At 44.2% G+C, this 18,845-nt stretch overlaps 2 protein-coding genes across 4 annotated transcripts in view; one reads left to right on the plus strand and one right to left on the minus strand.

The window, feature by feature from the left end:
• Positions 1-94: 94 nt before the first annotated feature.
• On the minus strand, positions 95-4,727 carry LOC124876454 (GTPase IMAP family member 1-like). Of its 3 annotated transcripts, none has more exons than XM_047379242.1 (4): positions 4,549-4,727; positions 3,996-4,072; positions 1,926-2,509; positions 95-1,816 (listed from the first exon to the last, which is right to left on the minus strand). In XM_047379242.1, the coding sequence occupies exon 4, from the start codon at positions 1,705-1,707 to the stop codon at positions 883-885; it is 825 nt and encodes a 274-aa protein (XP_047235198.1). In that variant the 5' UTR covers positions 1,708-1,816; positions 1,926-2,509; positions 3,996-4,072; positions 4,549-4,727; the 3' UTR covers positions 95-882. The 3 variants fall into 3 exon arrangements, with proteins under 3 accessions (XP_047235198.1, XP_047235199.1, XP_047235197.1); XM_047379243.1 differs by having other exon boundaries at positions 1,960-2,509; positions 4,469-4,727; XM_047379241.1 differs by having other exon boundaries at positions 4,469-4,727.
• Positions 4,728-11,765: 7,038 nt separating this feature from the next.
• The window catches only part of LOC124876446 (A disintegrin and metalloproteinase with thrombospondin motifs 2-like), a 41,771-nt gene continuing 34,691 nt past the window's right edge, over positions 11,766-18,845 (plus strand). The window contains exon 1 of the mRNA XM_047379226.1: positions 11,766-12,958. Within this exon, the coding sequence (XP_047235182.1) occupies positions 12,766-12,958 (193 nt within the window). The 5' untranslated portion in view covers positions 11,766-12,765. The remainder of the gene's footprint in view (positions 12,959-18,845) is intronic.

Consider the following 18,845-nt stretch of genomic DNA (forward strand, 5'->3'; position numbering starts at 1 on the left):
GTCTATGGGCGAGAGGCGGGTCCACCCTGGACAGGTCGCCAGTCCATCGCAGGGCAACACACAAACAACCATGCACACACTCATTCATACAAACTCCATGCAGAAAGACCCCCGGCTGGGAATCGAACCCAGGACCTTCTTGCTGCAAGGCAACAGTGCTACCAACAGCGCCACCATGCAGCCCCCAGCACATGTAATGCAGAGAAAAAACAAGTTTTAGGAAAACATCTGCATGGAAGTAACAAAACCCAAACGCAGCTGCAGCCTTTCTGACCCAGACTCCAGCAACCAGTAAACTAATAAACTAATCTGATCTTCATCAGCTGTTGACACTTGATTCAGTTCATTTCTAGAGCGCCAATTCACAACACGTCATCTCAAGGCTCTTTACAAAGTTTCATCTGAAACTAAAAGACCTGATATAAAGTTCTGATAATCTGTTCATGTAGGACTTTCACCTCTACCCTTTTTATTAAAATAATACAGCAACGTTTTTTCCATAAAGATTTTAATGAGTAGTTTTGTCGTATTGAAGTTATGTTGCGCTTCTGTCTGGTTCACAGTACTGTGGTATGAAGCTCAGGCGGCCCTGCAGAATCTTTAACCCTCTGGACCTACTGGTACGTTACGGCAGACTAGGGGGAGGGCCCCTAAGGTTTGCCTGGGGGCCCCAAATGACTAAGTCCGCCACTGTTGAAGCTGGAGTGATGATGAAGCTGATCTGAGGTCAGTGCAGACAGCTGAGGGCCGCTCTGCAGAGGTCAGACTCTGAACCTCAGCCCAGCCCGGTTTGATTATCTGGCCCAGTTTAATAAGATGGATTTTAAAACATAAAACTCCTGAGTCTGGATGTTTCCCCCACAGCAGAACCTGGGTCCAGCATCATGTCCTTAAACTTTGGATGTAGCCCATTGGGATCAATAAAAGTATCGATAGGATATCAATATCTATCAGCAGTGTCTGTACTGATCCAGCTGCAGATAGAACCCTCAGCAGACCCAGGCCAGCAGGAAAACATTTGCATAATCCGATCCAGAGTCTGCTGCAGAGCGTCTGTCCGGGATCTGGGTCACGTGACCACTTCCTGTCAGCTTGTCTGAAGGTCTCCGGGCTGCAGTGACGTCCTGAGTTCCCTTCAATCGTCTCGTCTATCAGCCGGAGGAACCGTTCCACTTGCAGATGGTCTCCTGTCCGAGTGTTGTCCAGCACGCAGTGTCTCCCTGCACAGCGGGACACCAGCTCCGACACGCAGCGGTTGGACCGGATCCTGTCCGAGATACTCCGGCCTCCTAGAGCGTCTCCGTGAGTGAAGAGCACCACGGCATGTTTGGAGAGATTTCCGTCAAGCAGCTGAGTCATGATCCGGAGCAGCCGGGAGTCTCCGCCGGACAGCCAGCCGATCTTCACCACAAACACATACACATGAGGTCCTGGTTCTGCCAGGTCCATCGTGGTACTGATTTCACGGACCAGCTGGTCCAGAGTCAGACCTTCACCTGGGAGTCCTGCAGAGTCCACCACAGTGAGCTGGACCCCGTCCACCTCTGCAGAACCGCACTCTGGTCCCCGTCTGACTCCATCAAAGTCACAGTCAGGTTCAAACCGATGGAACCCCAGCAGCGTGTTCCCAGCGTGTTCCCAGCAGAACTCTTCCCAGATCCAGCAGGTCCGATCAGAATGATCCTTCTCTCCTTCAACCTGATGCATCCACCATCAGCTGGACCAGTCCCATGGTTCCTGAAGACCCCTGATGTCCACCATCGAACATCAGAACCATCCGGACCGGTTACATGGTTACATGGTTCATTGGAAACGTCTGGATGAAGACAGAAGATACATTAAATACTGACAGACATGGATCAGTACTGCTGCGAAACTTCAAGAGGTCCTTCAGGCTCCTCCTGGAACACCTGCTAACTTGTTACCTGCTGAAGAAATATTCAAGTGTCCAGACCTCACCAGCAGATCCTGGACCTGCTGTCTTCCTCCGTCTTCATTGTTGAACATGTGAAACCTCTCAGAGAACCTTCTAACAACATCTGGAAGGGAGCTCTGGTCGTCCTTGAAGATGAAGTCCTGCAGCGAGGTGTTCTTCAGGCTGTCTCCGTGTGTGAAGAGCAGGAAACAGCAGCTTGAAGGCCTGATGTCCAACCACCCTGATGGCTGCCTCCACTGCCTTCCTCTGCTCTGTGGTGAACCGGTCCACTTTCACCACCAGCAGGAACAGATGAGGTCTGAAGGTTTGCAGGACTTTCTCACAGCAGGATTTAATCTGCTCCTCAAACTCGAGGATTCCTGCCATGTCAACAACTTGGATCAGTTTTCCAAACACTCGTCCTGCTTCCTGTCTGACGGGGACATTACTGGGACTGAAAGACGCCTTGGACTCGAACGCGGCTCGTCCTAAGATGGTGTTTCCTGAAGAGCTCTTACCAACACCAGAGTTTCCCAGGAGGACGATGGTGAGGTCAGGATCAGAGCAGGAATCCATGTCTGAAGCTTCAGGATCCTGAAGGGCAGAGAACAGTTCATTAGAATGTATTCTGGACTCAAGTTTATCTCTGCTGGGCTGTGAGTACAGAGATGTTCAGGAGACAACAGAACCACAAAGATCTGTGAAAAACCTCCTACTGAACAACATCTAAAGGAAGAGGTTTCTGCAGGAACCCGAGATAAGCCGGGTTTGACCTCGACAGGAACAGGTTTCTGATGTGTGGTCCTACAGTTGGATCTCTGAGCATGTTTCACACGTTCCAGTTTACCACCACAGGGACTGTACTGGACCCTATGAGGCCAGGTTCTCACTTGGGACCAACATCTGTCCCAGGTCTTCTGATCAAACCAGGTTCTACTTCTTGGGACAGACACTCAGAACTTGAAACCCGGAAAACAAATCCTTGAGATCAGCTCAGAAGCTTCAGCACCATCTTTGATCCAAAAATATTTCGATGCGGACTGAAAGGCAAGCTCTGAGTCTTCCTTACCATCACCCTAATCTTTAGCTCCCTCCACAGATTATATATTAGATTCAGGACCGGACTCTGGCTGGGCCGCTCCAGAACATTATTATCAACTCCAGTCAATTTAAAAGACCCCAAACATCATTAGAAAACATATTATGACGTTGTTCAGGAATATAGTGATGAAAATATTAATAATGATTAAACCACATTTTCCAGACCACTCTCCATTTCCATCAGCGGTATCATCCCACCAGAACCAAGGAGCTTCCGGATCAGCTGTGAACCTGAACAACAGTGAAGGATCCTCTAAGTCATCAAACATCTCAGGAAGCTGAAGGTGAATGCCGAGGGCAACGGATCAGTGGTCTAGTTAAAGCCAGAGTGTTCAGTACAACAGGCTAAACTCTGACCTTTAGCTGGGTCACATGGACAAATTTCCACCTGATATTTTATTCTAGGATGTATTCACCTTGCCACTATTGGTCCGCTTTAAACGGACCAGAGTTCGTTTCCCTCCTCGGTCCGGACCTTTTGTGCAGGTGTGAATTACACTCAAGTGAACCCTGGTCCGGACCAAACAACTGGACCGAGACCTACTTTTTCAGGTGGTCTCGGTCCGCTTCCAAACGGACTCTGGTGCGGTTCGCTTATGGTCTGAATACAAACCGGCACCGATCCGAACCAACTACAAAAAGCGTACGTCTCTTTGGACCTAAGAAGCCACCGTAGCCCATAGCAAAGGTGTGTGTTGCTTAGCAACGCTACCGGCTTGTTGTGGGACAAGGCACGTAGAGAACGTCGGCGTTCAGCACGCGTTCTCCAACGGGGTTCCAACATTATAAATAGAACGTCTCAAAGTCTGTGTTGAATGAGCTGCTCTTCAGTTTCATAATAATATTACAGCTTTAATAACGACATAAATATGCAGAACAGAGGAGCTGAACGCAGCACATCTACAGATGTTTTCCTCCATGTCCAGGTCTGTGCAACATGAGCAGATGTTACTGACAGTCCCCAGTGGGGCGGTTCTACCTGCTAATATCTGGTTCCTCAGGTGGACTTCTCCTCAGCTCTACAGTCGTCCACTCGTGTCTTCTGGAGCCAGGAGGCTGTAATATGAGCAGAAGCAGAAATCATATTTCTGATTGTTTACAAGCAAATAAACAAACATCGCAGCAGAACTCTCCAGAACATGGTCTGGATCATTCACTCATTCTGTAATAATTTGATCTGAACCAGAACCGACAGACACAAAACAACTACTTTCCCAGCAGATGTTTGTCTTTAACTCAAATGATCAGAGAACCTGTCGCCCATCCTTTAATTCTTCCCTGAGCTGCAGAACAGAACCACAGATGACCTCGGTATTTACTAATCATTGGTTCCGTTTAAACTCTGATGAACTCTGAGGATTTATCAGAACTTTGCCCCTCAGTGGTCAGAGCTGGTTTTAAGATTTCAAACAACCAGAACCCATCAGAGAGGGGAACCTCCAAACATCTGACCTGGAGATATAGAACCATACTGATGCTGACATCAACCTGGATCAGGACCGCTGCAGGTTCAGCTGCCGTAACCTACACACCTGGACCGAACAGCTACATGCAGGTTCGGAACTCTGGCGTCACGTGATCCTTTCTGCAGTCCGGACCGGCCCGAGCTCGCCTGTTTAGGCAAAAGAATCCAGAAAGGTTCGATGAGGCCACCGAGGAAACTTGTGATTGTTTACTTTCGCTTCGTCACTTCCGCTCTTACGTTGAACGGTGTTGCGTCATAAAGTGACTGACTATGGCAAGCCAACTGTGCCAAAACAAAGGCCACTTTTACCACGCGTCTGGCTAATATGTCACGCATAAATGGCCTTTTATAAGTCAAGACTATGGCAGGCCACACAGGACGCCGTAAAATACGACGAACATGCAATGAAAGCGCCGTTTAATGCAGAGTTTTAAGAGCACGCGCAAAACGCCGAAAAAACTGCGTTTTTCTCGTCGTTGAACGCCGCTTTTTACGCGCGAGGGCGTTCAATGTCCTGACAAAACGTTGTTTTTTTCGCAACTTTGTGACAGTTTTTCTAAATTAAGCAGGGCCCTGTCCACACTCTTTTTATCCAGTTAATTTAAGCTCCAGCCACCCAATAAGTAACTACAGGTCCTTCTCAAAATATTAGCATATTGTGATAAAGTTCATTATTTTCCATAATGTAATGATGAAAATTTAACATTCGTATATTTTAGATTCATTGCACACTAACTGAAATATTTCAGGTCTTTTATTGTCTTAATACGGATGATTTTGGCATACAGCTCAAGAAAACCCAAAATTCCTATCTCACAAAATTAGCATATTTCATCCGACCAATAAAAGAAAAGTGTTTTTAACACAAAAAACGTCAACCTTCAAATAATCATGTACAGTTATGCACTCAATACTTGGTCGGGAATCCTTTTGCAGAAATGACTGCTTCAATGCGGCGTGGCATGGAGGCAATCAGCCTGTGGCACTGCTGAGGTCTTATGGAGGCCCAGGATGCTTCGATAGCGACCTTTAGCTCATCCAGAGTGTTGGGTCTTGAGTCTCTCAACGTTCTCTTCACAATATCCCACAGATTCTCTATGGGGTTCAGGTCAGGAGAGTTGGCAGGCCAATTGAGCACAGTGATACCATGGTCAGTAAACCATTTACCAGTGGTTTTGGCACTGTGAGCAGGTGCCAGGTCGTGCTGAAAAATGAAATCTTCATCTCCATAAAGCTTTTCAGCAGATGGAAGCATGAAGTGCTCCAAAATCTCCTGATAGCTAGCTGCATTGACCCTGCCCTTGATAAAACACAGTGGACCAACACCAGCAGCTGACACGGCACCCCAGACCATCACTGACTGTGGGTACTTGACACTGGACTTCTGGCATTTTGGCATTTCCTTCTCCCCAGTCTTCCTCCAGACTCTGGCACCTTGATTTCCGAATGACATGCAGAATTTGCTTTCATCCGAAAAAAGTACTTTGGACCACTGAGCAACAGTCCAGTGCTGCTTCTCTGTAGCCCAGGTCAGGCGCTTCTGCCGCTGTTTCTGGTTCAAAAGTGGCTTGACCTGGGGAATGCGGCACCTGTAGCCCATTTCCTGCACACGCCTGTGCACGGTGGCTCTGGATGTTTCTACTCCAGACTCAGTCCACTGCTTCTGCAGGTCCCCCAAGGTCTGGAATCGGCCCTTCTCCACAATCTTCCTCAGGGTCCGGTCACCTCTTCTCGTTGTGCAGCGTTTTCTGCCACACTTTTTCCTTCCCACAGACTTCCCACTGAGGTGCCTTGATACAGCACTCTGGGAACAGCCTATTCGTTCAGAAATTTCTTTCTGTGTCTTACCCTCTTGCTTGAGGGTGTCAATAGTGGCCTTCTGGACAGCAGTCAGGTCGGCAGTCTTACCCATGATTGGGGTTTTGAGTGATGAACCAGGCTGGGAGTTTTAAAGACCTCAGGAATCTTTTGCAGGTGTTTAGAGTTAACTCGTTGATTCAGATGATTAGGTTCATAGCTCATTTAGAGACCCTTTTAATGATATGCTAATTTTGTGAGATAGGAATTTTGGGTTTTCATGAGCTGTATGCCAAAATCATCCGTATTAAGACAATAAAAGACCTGAAATATTTCAGTTAGTGTGCAATGAATCTAAAATATATGAATGTTAAATTTTCATCATGACATTATGGAAAATAATGAACTTTATCACAATATGCTAATTTTTTGAGAAGGACCTGTAATTCATAACAGATCAACTGTGCTGAAAAGTTTTTCTGATGGATTTCATATATTCTGCAGCACTCAGTGTGAGCGTTTGCGTCTGTAATCATCTAAATTTTAATTTTAATGTCTTCAAAGTGAAAAGCAGAGATAAAATACACAATAACTGTCTGAAACCAGTGAAGACCGACGTGCAACGTTGACATCAGAGTTGTAGCTATAATACTTTTCTTCTCCGCCAGATGGCACTCGCTCGGGGGCCACTCCACAGAAGCGCTATCTGTGGACATCTGGTGGTTGTAATGTTATTAAATACAGCAAAAATACATCTTGTACGCTGTGTTTGCGGTCATTTTTCCGCGTATCAGAAGGCTGTGTTTGAAGATGTTCTGTGAGCAGATGCTTTATGTTTGTGGTCCGGACGGACCCAGTGAGGCAGGAACTACATCCTGCTTCGGGTTTGATCAGAATGATGGATTACAGGCTGTTGGGCAGGAGGGCAGAGCTGTGTCCAGAGCTCCCTCCGCTATTGGCGCACATGGGTCAGCTGGTCGGCTGCGTCTAGGCTGACAACACGTCAGCAGCGCCCAGCTTGTTTACTGTTTCTGAGTGAAACTCGCAGATAAGAAATTGGCCAATCAATATTAACAATAAGGAAGACAAATATGTCTGTTATTTAATTAATTGGGGGGTTTACCTCCCTTAAAATTTTAATTCTTTTTGGGGACTCACCATGTTCTTTTTTTAGAGTCTGAGTTTGAAGAATAAACAGTCACAATATTTACGCCTGAATTTAAGATTAGCAACATAAAAGTTGTTTTTTGTAGGAGTTGGCTATCTCTATATTATAACCTTGCTAATTTTATTTGATTGTTTAAATGGTCATTGATGACAAAGTCATTTTTCACTTTGTAAACCCTCCCCTGGCTCCAATTGCTCTGCAATAACACAATGTTACTGTCAATAATGCAATGTGTTTAGTGACAACGTTAAAGCGTACATCCAATCAGTGACTTGCAGCATTCACTCCTCCTGGATGAGCATGTAGAGACAGTGGAGAGGAAAAACTCCCTTTTAACAGGAAGAAACCTCCAGCAGAACCAGAACCAGGCTCAGTGTGAGCGGCCATCTGCCACGACCGACTGGGGGATTGAGAGAACAGAGCAGAGACACAAAGAGAACAAAGAAGCACTGATCCAGGAGTACTTTCTATGGGAAGGAAAAGTAAATGTTAATGGATGTAGCTCCTTTAGTCGTTTCATCTAGAAAGAAAGAACAGATAAACTCTGATCCAGTTTTCAAGGTTAGAGTCTGAAAGAGAGAACATAGAGTTAGTTACAGTAGAAGCTTAGTATATTGCTACCATTGCTACCATATATTCCGGATTATAAGCCGCTACTTTTTTCACACACTTTGAACACTGCGGCTTATACAACGGTGCGGCTAATACATGTTTTTTTCATGCCGCCAAAAACATTTTGCCTGGTAACAGTAGACCAATCAAATTGATGAGTAGTTCAAAGAGGTCCAATGAACTTGTGCAATAAATCAAGAGCACTTTCACAATTCAATTACCGGTATTGTAAACCAATAATTTATATTCAACCTCATCAACATGGAAAATCACCAGCGGATTTCTAAAGGCTGGACTGCGGCGTGAATAAGGGGACCGGATGCGCTCAAGTGAGAGCGTCAACAAAGAGGCTAAAGTGAGTGATGTGATCCTGTGGCTGTTCAATTCGGACACTGAAGAAGAGGACTTTGATGGTTTCAGTGCGCAGGAAGAAGATGAAGAAGGCGATCAATGACTTTTGACCAGGTAGGCTGCAGTGTATATCAGTTAGGGGATATTGGATGTTGTCTGTGGTCTGTTCAGTAAAAAAGCATTAGCAACGAAATTTGTGTGTTACTGATAACGTACGTATATTTAAAGGTAGCCGTGTTACAGGCACTGTTCGAAAAAAAGCAATTGCAATATGCATTTGTTTATATTACCATACGGAGTAAATTAAAAGTTGAAAATTCCTCACGTGTTAATATCTTTCTGTGTAAATCATATTAAAACGTGGGACACCCGCACCTTAAGATCCGGTGCAGCCTGTACAAGTACATAATTGGTTTTCTTTCTAAAATTAGAGCATGCGGCTTTTAATCAGGTGCGCTCTGAAGTCCGAAATTTACAGTATGTCTAGGAGAGACAGGGTTGAACACTAAAAGACAGGGCCAAGTGGGTCATCTGTAGAAGGTGAGCATTAAGTTGTTGGCAGCAGCAGCTTGGCTGATGTGTCCCTCCAGGAAGGTGCCACAGCTAAACACAGAGCCAGGCCAGGTGTAGCTTCTAGGAAGAGAAAAACAGAGAGAGAACATAGAGTTAAAAGTAGAAATAACAGCAAATAACGCACAATCGGAGAGTAGTAGGAGAATTTACGTGAAATAGAATTACAGTTAACAAGCTGTGGCACTACTCTGGTAGATGATCAGTTATGTGCACACCTCTGCATGATCAGGTTTGTGCTTCAGCAGCAGATGATCTCACCGACAGCAATAGTGTGCTGGAATGATCCAGAAGAAGTGTTGGAGGCAGTTTTATGATAGGAAATGTCATGGCTTCTGTTTGTGATTGGCTCCAAATTAGACCTTTGATAATCATACATAGAATCATTTATTCTCATCTGTTTATTATTTATTATTATTTATTTTTATTATTTTTATTTTTGACTATCCCAATCTGTCGACACATGAACAGAAGTTTCTCTCTTTCCATCATCTGTCATTCTTTCTACACTTCTTTCTGGCCACAGTGACAGCAGACATTTTTGAGTCCCAGTTAAGATCTGCATTTCAAACGTGCTAAATCTAGAACCAAAAACAGCACTGCAATCCATTTCAGGTTTGATAAGTCGCGATGTGGGTGGTAATATCCTCCTCCCATAAATTGTTTTGGTCATTATCCTATGTTTTGCATATTCATGGATCCAAACACGCACAAAAATTAGCAACCACTGTCTCGCTGATTTTACACATGCAATCTGATGAACACCTTGTTTGTAGATCAGCTTTGCGTGTCGTTCTGTACACGCAAACTTTTTGAATATCAGCCCCTTAATGTTCTGATTCATTTATTTAGACAATATGTAAATATGATCAGATGTAGAAATTATTTACAGTTAAAACAGAACAGTAACCATTAATTACAAGTTCTCTGTCCCATAGAAAGTGCTCCTGGCCCAATGTCTCTGTCTAACTGAAGGAACACTTTCTCTTTAGCAGGATACAGTTTGAGATTGCAAAAACAAACCTCAGCACAAAGAAGCAACATATATACGAAACAACATCATGCAGGGGATCCGGTGAAGGCGGTGTGAAGGGGTGTGTATGTTTATATGAGCATGTGAGTCCATGAACTCTGTCACAGAGGTCATTGCCCTTGATGGTACGTTGGAAGGTTCATCAACCGGCCACACAGTTCTGAGCAGGTCCACAGATGTCCTCAGGGAAGAGAGGGGGCAGAGGGAGCAGAGCGTCATGGTTACATAACTTCCAGGAGAAGTTGAAGATAACCAGCCATCAAGGCCGTGCAGGGGAGCCAGATTCAGAAAAACAATAATTATTTGGGTCAGGCTGACTCTTAATTTTCTGTCAGCCTTGAGAGTCTCACTGGTGCTTCTCAAAGGCGAATCCAAACAGTCAAATTCCTTGTCTTTCGGCAGATCCGAGCGAACAACTTTCTCCAAGATTTATACCATTTCACCCCTGAGTCCAGGAACCGCAACCTGCCTGCGATCCTAAGGATCACATCCAGTCTGCGATTCAGCTCACGTAACATCTCAGTCTGAGTGTTGATCACTCTGAAGATCCCATCATACATGCCAAGCAGCCTTACAATGGCCAGGACAGCTGCTGACATTCTCCGAATTTCCTGATATGCCAGGTAACCGCTGACTCCAAAAAGCAGAAATCCTGATATCAAACATCCAATTATATACATATCTTCCACATCCTCGACTGACATTATTGACAGACACACAATCCTCCACTTCTGCCAGGAGTCCATTGTGTATCCGGAGAAAAATGTCCCATCTGGACAAGAGGGTTCCCCTTCACCCTGTCGTCTCGTCGAGAAAAATGTGATCAATTGCATTGAGAGACCAGCTGACCAAAATCCATAACTCAGAATTTTGGAAGATATGCAAGAGGCTCCAAAAAGAAGACAAGACAAAGCTGAAGCAGGGCAGATATGGGAGGGGGTGGGAGACAGAGAAAAGCATCCTCCTCCACCGAGAGCAGAAAGAAAAAGAAAAACGTCTCATCCAGGCTTTGGTTGATCCTCCTTCTGTTTTATTCTGGGTTTTTATCAAGGACCATATGGAGACACTTTAACGTGATAAATAACATCATGTATCCCAGTGTCTCTGCAAACAGAACCTCTAACATGACCACCTTGGTTTATTAACACTGTTTGAAGCAGCAGTGCTGCTGAACGCTTTACAGTCCTGATTAGCTGATCTCTGATCATCACCAGCAGCTGGAGAACTGGACTGGAACATCTTTAGAGTTCGATTTATTAAAACGGCCTGGAGATATTAACAAACCTACAGGGTTAAAGGTCTGAGCTGAAATAAAGTTTCTGGATTCAGTAAAAAACAATCAGCAGCTAGCGGCTCATTGACCCACTGCAGGAAGATCAGAGATTGTGAGATTCTGTTGTTCTGGCACTTCTTTGTTCTCTTTGTGTCTCTGCTCTGTTCTCTCAAACCTCCAGTCGGTCGTGGCAGATGGTCGCTCACACTGAGCCTGGTTCTGGTTCTGCTGGAGGTTTCTTCCTGTTAAAAGGGAGTTTTTCCTCTCCACTGTCGCTACATGCATGCTCAGTATGAGGGATTGCTGCAAAGTCAACACCAGTGACTGTCCACTGTCTCTACATGCTCATCCAGGAGGAGTGAATGCTGCAAGTCACTGACTGGATGCAATCTGCTGGGTTTCCTTAGATAGAAAAACTTTTTATCCAATTTGAATAAATAACTGAATCTGACTGAACTGTTCAATGGTTACGATTAATTGGAATGTATGAACCTGACTGTTGTGAAGAACCTTGAGACGACATGTCGTGAATTGGCGCTATATAAATAAACTGAACTGAATTGATAGGTGGAGGTCCATCAACCCGGAGGATTGGAGTTTACAGTAACTGTTTGATGGACTACTGATGATGTTAGAAGCGGGTTCTGAAAAGGCTGAACTTGGAAGACACTGTTTGTCAGTCAGTTGGTTTATTTTGTAGCAAAGTCCAGCTGTGGGTTTCCTGTAGAGAACAGGACCTCCATCTGCTCCTTCATCTGCAGCTCTAGGTCATCACTGACTGGGCACTGAAATCTGCTGCCATTCTACACACATTCATCTTGAGATGTTCCAGCATCATCTCCAGAATTCATCTCTGAATCTCTTTCATCCACAGTCCATGACTGTTCCTCTTCAGCCCACGAGAACCTCGTGGTGTCCTGTTAAGCTCTGAATGAAGGTTCTTCAGATGATGATCTTCTTTAAATTTGCTCCTGCTTGTCTTCCATTTCAGTCGTTCATTTTCAGGTAGGTTCCTTTTCTGGTACTGCCAGGTCTCATTATGGTCTACCTGGATGTTTCTATTTTCCAACCAGAAGATGTACGTAGTTTGGACCCAGCTGACTGTTTTCCTTGTTTGAAGCAGTTCAGGATACTTTCCACAGCTCTAGCTTCCCGTTCAACTGCAGGAGATCTTTACAATCTAACAGATCTCTCTACTACCTGCTGACTCATCTGCAGAATCAGACTTATGCAGGTATTTGTTTTAAAGATGGCCATTGATTGTACCATCATCAGTAGCTTCTGGCTGTGCCACGTGTTCTCCAGCAGGTGGCGCTGTTCCATCGAGAAGCTGCAGAGTTTCTGCCTCCTTTCAGTCTAAAGTCACAACAACCAATTATTTCAACAAACTCGCCATTTGTGCAACAGACACAGCACACACACACATACACACACACACCACACACACACACACACACACACAAGGCAGAGGGAGGAGATAATGACAGAGTGGAGGAGTTGGAGCTCCGCCGCTCTCAGTCAGTCTGGATCAGTACGTCTGCTAGGACGTCGTTCTGTCCTCCTGTCTGTCTTCATCCTTCCCAGCATGGACCAGCCTCGTCATGGATTTCTGATTATTGTGTTCCTGCTGCAGATCAGCCGTTTCCTCTCCGTTTACATCAGCGGCGACTCAGGTGAGATCAAACTGCTGTACTGCAGTTCCTGTGTCTTCTTCTTCTGTGGTGGTTAGGTCCTCCAGCCTCTGACTTCTGCATGCTGACTGGCTCTCAGCAGCTTTGATGCACATATTCATAAATCTCAGTGTTTGTGTTTCAGGCACTCAGAGAATGTGAACCATTCAGGTCAGATTTCATCATATCCTCCAGCCTGTGTGTGTCTGTGTGAATCATATCAGCCACTGAGAACACGCATCCATATGTCTGAACTTCCAGAGAGGAAAAAACCCTGAGATTACTGAGCGCGCTCCAAAGTAACATAGCAGGGACCTGAAGGAGTCAGAGGGATCCTGGTGTTCTTCCAAAATATGTTCTTCTCTCAGAAAAAGGATCCAAAAAAACAATAAAAAGATTTGCAAGAGGCAGAAATGTTAAAGCTGCAAAGAAGCAGGGAAAAACACTTCAGGAAAATTGATCTGAACCACATGGTGCAACCAGGAAGAGATAAGAGACAAAAAAAACTCAAAATCAACACAATCAGATGTGTTGAACCTCAAAATTACATGACAACAAAACTGGAAAATAGAAGAAACATCAGAAACTAAAGAGATGAAAAATGAGCCCAAACATAGAATACAACAAAGTGGTCTGTATGCCAGAGGAACCAGGATGGGTTTTACATGCTTTACAAACTAAAATGGTCTGCAGAGATGACAAAGATCCCAGAGAGAGAAACCGACCAGTGACGTGTTAAAGATAATTTATAGCAAACACAAAGTTAACTAAATGATCTCAAAGGAATTAAGAATTTCTTTCCTTGAATCCTGAACCTCTTTCAAAAGAGTTTCTACAGACCTTAAAGTAAAATGCTCAGAGAAAAACCCAGAAGAGATGTAAAATAGCTCCAAACAGACCTGGTTTGGTTCTGAAGAGCTCCAGTCTGCACAGATGTGAGTTTAATGAGATGAATCAAGCTTTAAGGAATCATCATCAGCAGTTCTAGTCCCACCAGAAGGATCTTGACTGTTATGTGCAACCAAGGTGTTGTTGCACATGTAACAGTCATGTGCAACCACACTCAGGTGGGAGCAGGAAGTGGAGAAGAAGCTGTGTTTCAGTCCCTCTAATTGGAGGAGCTGGAACAGGTTATTTCCCGGTTTCCAAAGGTTTTCTGAGCTGTTTTTGTAAGATGCAGCAGAGCTTTTTTAGTCTTTGGTGCAGATGGAAACTTGAAGCATCTCAGAAATGTCAGCTCCCTTAACTCCATTAAAAAGCTGAGATGTTGTCTCAGGAGACTCCCCCATGTGACGGTAAACATCTCACTCTCTCTACCTGTCGATGCTGATTGGACTGGGTTTCCTTCTGGTCCTAAAAACCACAGGTAGACCCACAAGTATTCATACCCCTGGCAGATTAAGAATTAAAGTCATTTCATTTATTTCTGATAGAGGAAAGACAGGCGTCTGTCTGAAGATAATAAAACACTAAAATGAAAATCATTCTTTCACTGTCTTTACCCTCCCATCCATGTCAGATCACAGGGGCCTGGTGCCTATCTCCAGCAGTCATAGGGCAGGGGACACCCTGGACAGGTCTCCAGTCCATTACAGGACAACATGGAGACATAGAGGACAGGCAACCATGCACACTGGGCAGTTCAGAGATCAGTTACCCTAACAGTCATGTTTCTGGACTGTGGGAGGAAGCCGGAGTACCCAGAGAGAACCCAACCATGCACTGGGAGAACATGCAAACACTATGCGGAGAGACCCCCGACCAGGATTCCAACTGAGGAGAAAATGATTATCAGTTTGGAAAAAAATCTATTATTTGCATTTTATTAAACAATGGCATGTTGCCAATATTCAGAGGAAAAATCTTTAATGGCTCTGCATCAATCACACCCATCTTCTAAAAGCTGAGCAGCTTTCTCCATGGTTCCTCTGGGATTCTTATGATTTATCTTTGGTGATGAGTCTCTGACGTTGGAAGGCCTCCTTACCATCACCCTAATCTTTTGTTCATTAACAAAAATGTTAATGATTAATATTTCTTCCAGTGAGAAACATTTTGGTCACATTAAAAGATGACTTTAAACCTGAATCTGTTGGGGGTATGAATAATTTTAGCCCTAACTGCACATCCCTGATCTCCTTACATTGAGGCTGACTGGTACTGATCCAATGATCTCAGCAATGATCTCACAGAAATGTGGATCCGCTAACAGCTGCTGCAAACAAAGAGAAATCTTCACAAAAGGGGTTTATATGAAACAACATGGAAGCTTCAAGCGTTGTTAGACATCAGAGGGACACAAAGCAGACAATAGTCACAGGTTTTACCAGCTGGGTTCTGGAGTTTAGATCAGTACTATCTGGATCCACCTGCAGCTCAGCTACAGTCGCGGGTCGTATCAGCGCCAAAAGTCATTTCTGTTAATGCAGGACAGATATTATCAGAATGAGACCAATTCAGACTGTCCTCAACGACAGAATGTCCCTTTCAGCTGTTGGAGAAGAAAATGGGAGAAGGTGATCTGGAGGTTTTTCTGGAAGGTTTTGTAGCCTGAAAAGCCTGGATCATAGTTAACAAATGAGACAGAAAAATGCTCAGCTTCATGATTTGAAGAATGTTTATTAACAAGAAGACCAAATATGAACTAAGGACTGCAGGAGTTTTGGAAATAATTCATCTGTTTATCAGATGTTTTAACAAAACCAAAAAACCTGAAAGATAAACCATTTTTTTATCCTTTGGATCCAGACACTGAAACTCCCAGAGGAACAGCTGATCCAGGATCAGAAGTAGATTATTTTTACTTTCCTGGTGATGAAAAACATGAATTTCAGGATAAACAGGGTCATGTGGTATGCCCGCCCAAGCTGGCTGCATGGTTTGAGTTGGGGGTCTTTGCTTTCCCAAACCCGGATAAAAACATGAGTTAATATCGTTGGTTTGAAATGACTCTGGTCTTAATGGCATACAAAAGGTGGAATGAGTCAATTCAATTCAATTGAGTTTTATTTATATAACACCAATTCACAACACATGTCGTCTCAAGGTTCTTCACAACAGTCAGGTTCAAACATTCCTATTAATCGTAATCATTGAACAGTTCAGTCAGATTCAGTTATTTATTCAAATTGGATAAAAAGTTTTTCTATCTAAGGAAACCCAGCAGATTGCATCCAGTCAGTGAGTTGCAGCAGAGATTCAGAGATGAATTCTGGAGATGATGCTGGAACATCTCAAGATGAATGTGTGTAGAATGGCAGCAGATTTCAGTGCCCAGTCAGTGATGACCTAGAGCTGCAGATGAAGGAGCAGATGGAGGTCCTGTTCTCTACAGGAAACCCACAGCTGGACTTTGCTACAAAATAAACCAACTGACTGACAAACAGTGTCTTCCAAGTTCAGCCTTTTCAGAACCCGCTTCTAACATCATCAGTAGTCCATCAAACAGTTACTGTAAACTCCAATCCTCCGGGTTGATGGACCTCCACCTATCAATTCAGTTCAGTTTATTTATTTGGCGCCAATTTACAACACGTCGTCTCAAGGTTCTTCACTAAAGTCAGGTTCATACATTCCAATTAATCGTAATCATTGAACAGTTCAGTCAGATTCAGTTATTTATTCAAATTGGATAAAAAGTTTTTCTATCTAAGGAAACCCAGCAGATTGCATCCAGTCAGTGACTTGCAGCATTCACTCCTCCTGGATGAGCATGTAGAGACAGTGGACAGTCACTGGTGTTGACTTTGCAGCAATCCCTCATACTGAGCATGCATGTAGCGACAGTGGAGAGGAAAAACTCCCTTTTAACAGGAAGAAACCTCCAGCAGAACCAGAACCAGAACCAGGCTCAGTGTGAGCGGCCATCTGCCACGACCCACTGGGGGTTTGAGAGAACAGAGCAGAGACACAAAGAGAACAAAGAAGCACTGATCCAGGAGTACTTTCTATGGGAAGGAAAAGTAAATGTTAATGGATGTAGCTCCTTCAGTCGTTTCAACTCTCCAGAAAGGTGTCATAGGTCTACACCTGGCCTGACCAGGTGTAGCTTCTAGGAAGAGAAAAGAGAGAACAAAGTTAAAAGCTGAAATAACAGCAAATTATGCAAAATTGGAGAGTAGTATGAGAATGTAGCGAAGAGGGTGAAAGTGGTCATTATGTCCTCCAGCAGCCTAAGCCTATAGCAGCATAACTACACAGATAGTTTCAGTTCAGATTATTTAGTTAAACGGCGCTTATTTACAACAATGTCGTCTCAAAGAACCTCACAAAGGGTCCCACTGATGGTCATTGTTATACTAAAAACCACAAGGATTGGGATACCTCCCTCTGTCAGACTGATTATAACCATTGGAAAAGAGAAGGGGTCATACAGGTAGCAGAAATGGAGGGTGTGTTTGCACCTCAACCATAACTGAGCCGGTTTAGGCTAAACCTGACTCCCCCTTACTCCAACCAACAGGGAGGGAAGAAGACGGAGTCAGAGAAGCCTCGTAGTCACCCTCCTAACCTGCAACATCATCAGTAGACATGGCAGCCACACACCTGTTGGTGCAAAGAGTCCAGTCTGACCAGCTTACAATCTACCCACGATATTGAGATGTTGGCTCTGGATATGAGCACTGTGAAGAGTGCTGTCAACAGCCAATAACCCTGAAGGAAAATCAAAGAACTTTCTTGAAAGAGATGGAAGCTAAAGCTAGCTTAGAAGCCACTGAAGCAAGAAAAACAGACAACACTGGAGGAGTTCCCCCTACACCAGAATATTCAACTTTCTACGTCAAAGAACAATCAGGAGGGCTGTCTGAAATCTCTGCTAAAGGAGGTGCTAGATATCGAGGCAGACCTGCGGGACGAAATGGACAGAACTCATCGTCCTGGACCCGGATGAGATTTACCGCGTGACACCATTGTCTGTTTTCTGCAGGATAAAACCAAAGCAGCGTGGGTCCTCACTGCAAACCACCAGAGGTGGGAGATGGGATCGAGTCATAACTTTCCAGGTCACAAGTTAGTCCTCCAGACCAGGCTAACAAGTCCCAAGTCAAGTCCTATGGTGCAAATTTTAAGTCAAAAGGTCATGTTGGGCTATCCCTGAAACACTATACACACAAACACCTAAAACTTTTTTAAATGTCATAAAGTATCTAAACAAATACTTTGTTTATCTTCTTTCTTGAAGGCTTTCAGCCCTGCAGTGGATCGGCAACTTGTTCAGGGTCAACCCACCTTTGGCTTGTTGGTAGCTGGGATAGACTTCCTAACCCAGCTGTCTTACAGGACCATAAATATCATGTAGCAGAAGAAAATGTAATATAATGAATGAAAAGTCATAATTCACCATTATGTTAGTTAAAGAAACAAGCAGATTCCTTCCCACTGTTTCTTTTCAGTCTTTTATTTTTGTGAAACATAAAATCAGTGGTAGTTTCTATTTAAACTATTCTTTAAACCTGTTAACACAAAATAAGAACGTGGTTCAGCACCGCTAGAAAGCATGAGTCGAAACAAATTTAACATGAACTAAATAACAAAGGAGTGGTTAGTTCTGAGTATAGCTCTACACTATTGATTGCTCTAGTTATCACTGTGTGGGCATAACTAGATTGGAATTTTATTTCATTATAGTTAAAATCATTTATGTTTAATACATTTAATAAAATAAAAATGTGTAAAACACAAAATGTTTTCAACTCCCCACAACTAGATAGTCGTCGTCGTCTTCCACTTATCCGGCACCGGGTCGCGGGGGCAGCAGACTCAGCAGAGACGCCCAGACGTCCTTCTCCCCAGACTCCTCCTCCAGCTCCTCCAGGGGGAGCCCAAGGCGTTCCCAGGCCAGCCGAGAGACATAGTCCCTCCAGCGTGTCCTGGGCCGTCCCCTGGGCCT

The sequence above is a fragment of the Girardinichthys multiradiatus genome, chromosome 11 (assembly GCF_021462225.1).
Source record: "Girardinichthys multiradiatus isolate DD_20200921_A chromosome 11, DD_fGirMul_XY1, whole genome shotgun sequence".
In the NCBI taxonomy this organism is placed as follows: domain Eukaryota; kingdom Metazoa; phylum Chordata; class Actinopteri; order Cyprinodontiformes; family Goodeidae; genus Girardinichthys; species Girardinichthys multiradiatus.